The 9,948-nt window shown below is 37.0% G+C and overlaps 1 protein-coding gene across 1 annotated transcript in view; it reads left to right on the top strand.

Annotated features, from left to right (window-relative positions):
• The window catches only part of LOC108578737 (von Willebrand factor A domain-containing protein 8), a 13,884-nt gene extending 4,573 nt beyond the window's left edge, over positions 1 to 9,311 (top strand). The window contains exons 5-19 of the mRNA XM_017942114.1: positions 2,116 to 2,274; positions 2,347 to 2,583; positions 2,649 to 2,861; positions 2,972 to 3,132; positions 3,216 to 3,498; positions 4,250 to 4,951; positions 5,592 to 5,972; positions 6,061 to 6,212; positions 6,379 to 6,805; positions 6,874 to 7,628; positions 7,708 to 8,018; positions 8,084 to 8,335; positions 8,404 to 8,798; positions 8,871 to 9,109; positions 9,194 to 9,311. Of these exons, the coding sequence (XP_017797603.1) occupies positions 2,116 to 2,274; positions 2,347 to 2,583; positions 2,649 to 2,861; positions 2,972 to 3,132; positions 3,216 to 3,498; positions 4,250 to 4,951; positions 5,592 to 5,972; positions 6,061 to 6,212; positions 6,379 to 6,805; positions 6,874 to 7,628; positions 7,708 to 8,018; positions 8,084 to 8,335; positions 8,404 to 8,798; positions 8,871 to 9,109; positions 9,194 to 9,311 (4,785 nt within the window). The remainder of the gene's footprint in view (positions 1 to 2,115; positions 2,275 to 2,346; positions 2,584 to 2,648; positions 2,862 to 2,971; positions 3,133 to 3,215; positions 3,499 to 4,249; positions 4,952 to 5,591; positions 5,973 to 6,060; positions 6,213 to 6,378; positions 6,806 to 6,873; positions 7,629 to 7,707; positions 8,019 to 8,083; positions 8,336 to 8,403; positions 8,799 to 8,870; positions 9,110 to 9,193) is intronic.
• Positions 9,312 to 9,948: the final 637 nt, after the last annotated feature.

Raw genomic sequence — 9,948 nt, 5'->3', positions numbered from 1 at the left:
CTTTTTAATATTAATTTTAATAAATTTATTAATTTATTTTCGTACTTCGACTATCGCGAAACAGTTAATTTTCAATCACACGTATCTTTATTTTTATACTAACGTTGAATAATCCTATTTCGTCCATTGCACAACGAGCATTTCTCAAGTGTGCCGTAGCGAAAGGGTTAATTCCAGGAATCCAAGGTGCATTGAACTGCGATGATTTATCGGTATTCATGAATCGCGTGCTTGTTGCTTTTAACAGGTCATTGATATCGTAATTGTTCGGCACATTTTTAAAAGGCTGCGACGGTTTGTCACTTGGAAACGTGCTTCTTTATTTACAGCGAACGAACACCGTCGATCATGCCATAAAATGCACCTTCTGTAAAATAAAGAAAAAAATAGAATACTGCAGCAGTTGTTTGAAATTGCGTTCGCTTAATGAGTTATTAGAAGTGACATTAAACGCCGAGTTATAATGCAACGTAACATGCAAACTTTAACTTCCATTGAAAGAAACCAACAGAGATTTTAATGAACGCATGTTTAGTAACTATTCGTTTCGGTAGTATTCAACGTTTCAGTTTGTAAGACGATTGCTCGTTGTGTGCTATAAACGTGGTAAAAGCAGCGATATACTTTGAGAGCTCGGAATGTCAATACGAATAGTAAATGGTACCACGGATGACTAATGTTAGACTGCTACTACTTGCGTTTACTTTGATGTGCGGAACAAGTTTACGTAGCATCGTTTTACTTCAATTATTTGATTCTTATTATCTCGTTGCTATTTTCAAAATTGAATTTCTCGTAAAAAAGAGAAAAATACAGTTATGAATTTATATTCATTACTCACTTTTTTAAATTTCTCTTAGTGAATATTATCAATTCTTAAAATTTATGTCTTCGACTTACATATATATTTTGGAATCGTATAGAACATTATTGCTGAAATAAAAAAACAATTAGTGATAAAATTATGAATTTATATTCATTAATCACTTTTTTCTTTTTTCGTTAGTAAATATTACCAATTCTTAAAATTTATATCTTCGACTTATTTATATATTTTGGATTCATATAAAATATCGCCGAAATAAAAAAAAAATTAGCGATACAGTTATCAATTTACATTCATTAACCACTTTTTTTCACTTCTGTTAGCGAATATTATTAATTTTTAACATATACGTGTTCGGTTTATATGTTTTCTGTGCTCGTATAAAATTGGTCGAATCGAATATTTCACACAATTCTCTTCCCTTGTTCTCACAACGGAAAAAAAGAGGCATACAAGAGAGAGAGAGTATCAATCGAAGTTGGATTGTTATCGACGAAAGTTCTTCCTTTTTACGAATCTATTCCGGGGATTGTTAAGGGAATTGTATTTTCACGGGAACAGCGATAATCGCGTCGATAGGTCTGAGAAGGTAGGTAGCGTCAATTGAAACTTTTCGATGGAAATCTGTAAGCTATCCAGAGGATTTCGTGCCGAGTGGTAGTTATTCTCGTACTTGGCGCGCACTGGAAACCTCTCCTGGTGCTAATCACTCGCGTGGACTGTTTCAAACAAATTCTGGTGTAACATTCCGTACGTGGAGTTGTTCACAATTATGCAGGATATGCGGTTTTCGGGTAAACGGAAACAATGCGGATACCTCGCGGAACTAATGTAACCATAACTTTGCCCCCTGCGAGAGCCACTCAAAAGAGCGTGAATTATTAACTTCTCTGCGGAAATTAGAACCGTCGAAAACATCCTTGTAACATCGAAACTTGACAAACTTCGCGGAAAAATCTCATTCAAGTCGTTCCATATAAATTCTTGTACTTGAAAATTCAATCAGAGTATCTTGATTTTTGCTTAAAAACTGGGACCACGAGAAAGTCGTAATTTATAAAATATACTCGAATTTTAAAATACTCTCGATATTTAGAATATTTTATGAAAATCTATTGTTACATTATTCGAATAAAAAATTTATACTGAAATATTAGACGAAAATATCTACATGTACCTATGCCTCTACTCGTGGAGATTTGGGAAATTCTACGAAAAGATATTGTTTCAGACAAGATTTCGACAAATTTTTCAAATTTCTTTTCAACAAATATTTACTCGAATTTTAGGAACAATTGGACACGCTGAAACAATTAGTCACGCGTACAGACTCTGCGAAATTGAAGCAATTATTATCATGCGCGCACGCTTTTGTTACACCTGAGGCTGCGTCCTTAGGTCTTCCGGATTTTCCTTTGGATAATCTATTCGCCGCCGCTATTATTATGGTAAATACACTTCTCTTACCCTTATACCCAGTGCATCCAACGAATTTTCTGTTAATCTCCGCGTAACCGCAGGATAAATGCCCGTACCTGCCGGTCTTCGATATATTTTACAGGTGTTATCCCTATAAGTTGTTTCTGGGGAAAGACGGGCAGAGCTCTGTTGAAAGCATTCTCGACACCTTTAATATTTCCGAAAGAGAGACGAGCGACGAAAAAGTTTCAAAACGTATAAATATAGATAGCAAAAGTACGGAAAAGAATTCGTCAGATATTAGAATAAAATATAGCGATGGAGAAACCGAGTTGAATGTGAGTAATTTGCGCGAAAGAAGAAATAGAAAAATTGAAATAAAAACTATTATTTTAATTATTAGGTTCCTTGGGGTACGAAACACATAAGCGACGATGTAAACGGAAATAAGTACATAGAGACGAATTATCAAAATAATTTATTGACAAGTATGCTAGAATCGCACATTATTTCTGACTTCTGTCTAATCGGCCCAAAAGGCTGCGGAAAGTCCATCACTGTGCAGACATTAGCTAATTTAATGGGATATCAAGTGGAACCTGTAGTATTATATCAGGCAAGTGCTACGAATTTACATTTCTCGATAAACAAATTTTAAGTAAGAAGAAAATTATTTATAGTAACAGAAATGAAATTTTATTGGAAACAATTGAAATATCTTCCTAGGACATGACTTCCAGGGACCTAATACAACAACGAACCACACTGTCAAACGGTGATACGGTTTGGAAAAATTCGCCGCTCGTCGACGCAGCTTTGCAAGGAAAATTGGCTATACTGGACGGGATTAATAGAATCGATCCTAGCACTTTGGCAATTCTACATAGGTATATTGCCTTTAGAATTTTCACAACGTTCTCGGAAAAATCTCCGAATCAAATTCGCTACAGTGTGTTCCATTTGCTTGCAGATTGGTTCACGATCGAGAGTTACAATTGCACGACGGCACAAGGCTCGTAAGGGCGGATCGTTACGACGAGATAAAAGAGAAGTACAATAAATCTGACGTAGATCTACAAATGTCAGGTGTATTACGTATTCATCCATCCTTTAGAATAATAGCTTTGGCGGAAAAACCTATGCTTAACACAAACTCGAGACAATGGTTGAATTCAGAGCTACTCAGTTTGTTCCTGTTTCACGAAATGAGACCGCTTTCTAAGTCGGAGGAGCTTCATATCATTCGATCGAAGGTGTTTACTCTCAATTTTTAGATATTTCTTTGATATACAGGTAGTTCCCGCTTTTAGGAATTCATTTCTTTCGTAAATTGAGAATTTGTAAAGTGGAGGCTTTAAAATAAAAATTCGTTAGGAATTGTACTCTCAATTTTTAGATATTTCTTTGATATACAGGTAGTTCCCGCTTTTAGGAATTCATTTCTATCGTAAATTGAGAATTTGTAAAGTGGAGGCTTTAAAATAAAAATTCGTTAGGAATTGATCGCTTCCTGGCGATTTTTCGTGAATCGGGAATTTGTAAAGTGGAGGCTTTAAAATAAAAATTCGTTACGAATTAATCGCTTCCTGGCGATTTTTCGTGAATCGGGAATTTGTAAAGTGGAGGCTTTAAAATAAAAATTCGTTACGAATTAATCGCTTTCTGGCGATTTTTCGTAAACTGGGAATTTGTAAAGTGAACTCTTCAAAATAAAAATTCTAATCCATAAAATTCCTAAACTGAGAACTACCTATACTCAAAAAAACACTAATTTCAATATTGACCAATATTTTGCCTCGTTTCAGTACGGAGTGTAAAGTGGAGGCTTTAAAATAAAAATTCGTTACGAATTAATCGTTTCCTGGCGATTTTTCGTAAACTGGGAATTTGTAAAGTGAACTCTTCAAAATAAAAATTCTAATCCATAAAATTACTAAACTGAGAACTACCTATACTCAAAAAAACACTAATTTCAATATTGACCAATATTTTGCCTCGTTTCAGTACGGAAAGCCCTCCACGGCGTTACTGAATATTCTAGAACTAGCTCACGTGCTACGATCCTCCGGCGATCCAACTTTACAATCCTTAGCTGGCTTTTTCAGCACGAGGCAACTTTTAAGGATAGCAGGAAGGATGCAGAAATTCCAAACGGACGACGCTTACAGCGCGGTGCAACGTGCCTGTCTGGCTCGCTTCTTGCCGTCGATAGCGAAACAAGCGTTGGAAGATTGTTGCAATCGTGTCGGTATCGTTCGAATGGAAAGTACCGTGGATGCGAAGAACGTTAAGTGTCACGTTAAAGGGAACACCGTGCAAATTGGCGACACAGTCGTCGAACGTTACAATACGACAGCTTTAACGAAAGTACCTGATGTCCTGTTTTACGACGTTCCGCAGCACGTCGCGCTCTTAGAAAATTTACTGCAAGACTTTACCTTAAGACAGAATTTACTGCTGGTCGGGAACCAGGGTGTCGGCAAGAATAAAATCGTTGATCGATTGTTGCAACTTTTAAATAGGCCGCGGGAATATATACAGTTACACAGGGACACCACTGTGCAAACTTTGACCCTTCAGCCGATGGTTAGGGACGGGAAAGTGGTGTACGAAGATTCACCGCTGGTGCAAGCCGTGAAATTGGGACACGTGCTTGTCGTTGACGAGGCGGACAAAGCTCCGACTCATGTCACTTGTATTTTGAAGGTATTACACGCGTGTTCAACGTATTATTAGCTTGGCAACTAACATTCGCGATCCTTCTGTTTTCCGCGTTTCGCGGTGGATCCAGGGTGTTATTCACTGGGAGCCGGTTGAATATGGTCGTACCGTTGACTCAGAATTCTACTCGGCCGAAATTGACCGTGTTTAGGCGAAACTTGGAAAAAGTTCGTTTCGTCAACTCTTACGAAAAGGGATTATTCTGCAGCTCGTCCACGTATTGCAAGTCGAACGCTGCAGAAAATTGACGAATTAGGCTGAGAACGCCTAATTCATCCACCGTATAGCTGCTCCTAGTGATTACCACTTGCTCAGGTCGCTACAGCATTCTTTGGCTGGAAAACGTTTTTCCAAATTTGAGAACGCGAAAACGCACCTGTCCACGTATTCTGAAGCAAAAATGACCAACTTCTATCACCAAAGTATTGAAAAATTGCCTGAAATATGGCGAAAGATCGTTGAATCAAATGGGGCATTGTTAATTGTATAATTTTAACAAATAATTTTGTTCAGGAAAATGTGAAGGTCGCGAATTTAGTTGCCAACCCAATATATTGGATGCTTTACCTTATTTCATATTTTGTCACTGGAAGAAGGGTTATTGATTACACTTTTCTCTTTGCAGACCCTAGTTGAATCTGGTGAAATGATACTATCAGACGGCAGACGTATTGTATCCTCTAGAAGTTTTGATACAGGGAATTCTAATACAATACTCCTTCATCCAGACTTTAGAATGATAGTTCTGGCAAACAGACCAGGTTTCCCATTTTTGGGTCACGATTTCTTTGGAGCATTGGGTGATCTTTTCAGCACGCACGCTGTCAATAATCCTAGCGTTGAAAATGAAATTCATCTTTTGAAACAATACGGTCCGGACGTGGATAGAAATATAATATTGAAGCTGGTGAACGCTTTTGGTGAATTGAGAAACATGGCTGACCAAGGTTTAGTTTCTTATCCATATTCGACACGAGAAGTTGTTAATATTGTGAAACATTTACAGGTGAATTTTGTATAATTCAACGATTACTTCGTGATTTTTTGCATATTGATTCATTGCCTTATTTTTTGTTTTTTTTCTTTTTTTTTAGAAATTTCCTCAAGAAGCGTTGGGTAACGTGGTGCGAAATGTGTTCGATTTCGATCGCTATAGCGAAGAAACGTTTAATACTTTGGTATCTGTTTTACACAAACACGGGATTCCCATTGGAACCAGTCCAAATAATGTTACACTAGCGAAATTGTAAGATATTCGAGGAGAACAAGAATTTTTATTTCGTATTAACGAAGACAATAGCTAATTTTATACATGTAGTTTTATTTATCAGCGATATATTCGTATTTAAAGCAAAAATAAAATCTGGAATGGATAGAAAGTTTAACGCATTTTTTTTCCTTTTCCTTTGCAGAATATCGTTGCCAGAAAACAGAGTAAGCACTACGTGGAATTTTTCGAGTAAACAAGAAGTACTGAGTGTGCAAGAGAAATATGTTAAATTCAAATCACCGATAAATTTAACGCAAAAGGCATTGCCCTTAGATCGCGTTGAAGCTAGATCAGCTTTATTTACCGAATTACAAAGTTACTGGACGGTACCAATCAGTAATGTTGCCGTAGTCGGAGGTCTGTCGGTTATTAAAGGCACGAAAGGCGATGGAACGGATGATACAATTAATATTCTTGCGATGAATCCATTAAAGATCTTTAGTATGAATCAGGAATCAGATATGATTGAGGAAACTTCGTTACCCAGTATAATGAACTACGAGAGAGGCAGACCTTCGTTCACAATGGCGACTGATAAAGATCAAAATGTTTTAGTGCACGAAGAATCTGTAAGTAGTTCTTGTATAAAATGAAATTCCTCTTTTATTGATTATATATAAAAGATACTTGTTTCCAGAATAATATTGTATTACTGCTGAATTTAAACGAGGGAACTCTTCGAAAAATAGAATTGTCATCCTTCTTTGATCTTGCAACGGACAAGATATCGAATGCTTTTAGAAACATGAATCTTAACTGGAAGATGAAATCGGATTTGTTACAGTCCCATAATCAATTGGTCTTTTACACGTATAATTTCAACAAGTTACAAGTGATCAATTTACATTCCATGTGTTCCTATATGATGACATTACCGTTTCAAATAGAATCGATTCTGCTTGCATCAGAAAAGAAGTGGATGCTTCAAGATATGCAAAGGAACAAGTATGTTCTGAAAAAGTCTACAGACTCAGCTCCTTGTCCAAACATTTTGCAAGAAGTGGAAGAAACTAGTGAAAGTAATTTCCAAATTGGCTCATTTGTCAGTGGCACTAATGCTAGTTTGAATAACAACGTGCTCAGTGCAGCATTAAAGCAAAAGATAGATTCTCCAAACAGGCTGCTAGTGACTGACAATACCTATGCTAGTATTGCTGTTGGATTCCCTGATTTAGATAGCTTTAATGAACTTCATTCTTGGCCAAGGCCAGAAAGTAGCAAAAGCTTTACACCTCCTATTGTTATGGAGAATGGGCAAATCATTAGAACAATTGTACCTGAGGAAGTTCCCAATGACATTTTTCCAGAGACTGAGAAACATTCAGGAATAGCTGGTTACTTAGAAGTTGTTGATATTGTCAATCATAAACTACGTTATATACCCATACCAGAGTGTGTATTTCTATTTAACTTTAATGTTTCAAAATTGAATCAGTGTTTATATTCACTGCATTTATGTTTATATTTTCAGACCAGTCAATGTATCACGCGTAACTCAGGTGTTGTACTCAAACAGATATCCCTTGTACGTCTCATCTAAATCAAATCAAGATCTTGTAACGGTAGATGCAGGTGGCTGTGTTCGTTTTTGGGAGACGTCGTTAGCGAATATCGAGAGATCCCTCGACGCATGGCGGAAAATGGTAGGAAGTGACAACGAGTATTTGCAAATCACTAAAGAAAGGTATTCTGGTTTGGACGTAAGTGGTCCTAAACACGGTAAAGTTGACGAGAAAAATGAACCGCATGTTGGAGGCAACACATGGGCAGGAGGAACTGGAGGTATGCTATACCACGCATAAAATATGAATATGCTATAAAATTGAAACGTATAATGAATATTTCAGGGAGAGACACTGCTGGTCTTGGCGGTAAGGGTGGACCTTATCGTTTAGACGCTGGCCATACGGTGCATCAGCTTAGCGACGAGGAGAAGAACGCTATACCGGAACATGTAAAGAAAGCGGCGAGAGAAATGGGTCTTAAAGCGTTTAAGCAGCGCTTACAGGAGATTAACATGAGCGAATACGATCATAAACTTTATTCTCAGTTTAGTGACGCTGTTCAGCTACAGGTTAAAGCGTTGAGGACTATAATAGGTGACTGTCTACCTGCTGTCAGGTTAACATTATCAAAAAGCTACATAAATTTCAATTATTTCTTACAGATAGTCTACAAGCGAAGAGTAAAGAACGTCAGTGGTGCAGGCACCAAACATCCGGTGAATTGGACGATACCAAGTTGATAGAAGGATTGACAGGGGAGAAAACGATTTATCGTAGAAGAGCAGAGAAAGAACCGGAACTCGGTACTCCGCTGACAAAACCGAAGCGTTTAAAGTTAGTGGTGGATGTATCTGGTAGTATGTATAGGTTTAACGGACACGACGGACGTCTTGATCGAGAGATGGAGGCTTGCATTATGGTAATGGAGGCGTTTAGCGGATACGAAGGGAAGTTTCAGTATGATATCGTTGGTCATTCCGGTGATGACTATCATATTTGCTTTGTGAAGCATACTCAACCACCGACGGATAATAAGCGTAGATTGGAAGTAATAAAGGTAATAGAAGTTACGGAATTGTTTGGATTAAACGAGAGGTGCAGTATTAGGAACGGGGGTAATTTCTTTCAGACGATGCATGCACACTCGCAATTTTGCATGTCTGGCGATAATACACTGGAGGCAACTCAGCATGCGATCACGAGCCTTGCGAAAGAAGACGCCGATGAGTCTATCGTCGTTGTACTATCCGATGCCAATTTCGAGCGTTACGGTATTCGTCCAGAGAACTTTGCGAAAATTCTTACGTCGAATCCTAACGTGAATGCCTACGCCATATTTATTGGGTCTTTAGGCAATCAAGCGTTTATGTAAGTATGCGTCGTTTAATATCTGCAAAGGGATTTGGTATTTGTTAGCAGACAGGAGTAACAATATGTGTGTTTATCTTCAAGTTTGAGCCAGAAGATTACCGGGGGACGAGCGTTTGTTTGTATGGATCTCAAGGACATACCTCGAATTTTGCAACAAATATTTTCTGCTTCTTTGTTGAGCACTACACAGTCCAGTTGATGTACATGAGCAAATTACTTTGTACCATTTTATAAATGTTTGTAATGGTAAATAACTGAGAAATGTATTATAATATGTATTTAATATAAATCTCTGTATATGTATGGTGCTGTATATTGTGGTGGTTGTACGGTGAAATAATTTTCCAAGTTGGTTATTAAATTATTAGTTTTGCATTAATTTGATGGTTTTTTTATTGCATTTGTTTTAGAAAAATATTTCGATAAATATCCAATAGATCGAAAGATGCGAGAATTGTCTAGAGATTGTTACTACTGCAGTTGCTACGTTCACGTCATTAAACATAAACTTTAACAAACACGTTGATAAATTTTGCAAAAGAACGTTAATTTCACAGATTCGACAATAACAATAACTTTTTACCTATAACAACACTTTTTATAGAGAAGTAAAGAATAATTGCACAATAAATTGAAATTTAACGTAGTCTAACAATTTGCAACATAGCGACGAATACTATCGAAGTTAACCGAAAGCACACGAAGCATGTAATTCAAAAACGTATCACCATTTTCTTATTTGACCTATCACTAAAATGTCGATAACACAAAAAAACCACGTAAAATTGCCATTGTAAACATTCTAATTCTATACCAACACGTAAAACTAAAAATAA

The sequence above is a fragment of the Habropoda laboriosa genome, unplaced genomic scaffold, assembly GCF_001263275.1.
Source record: "Habropoda laboriosa isolate 0110345459 unplaced genomic scaffold, ASM126327v1 scaffold28, whole genome shotgun sequence".
NCBI lineage: Eukaryota > Metazoa > Arthropoda > Insecta > Hymenoptera > Apidae > Habropoda > Habropoda laboriosa.
This window is presented reverse-complemented; position numbering and strand designations above follow the sequence as displayed.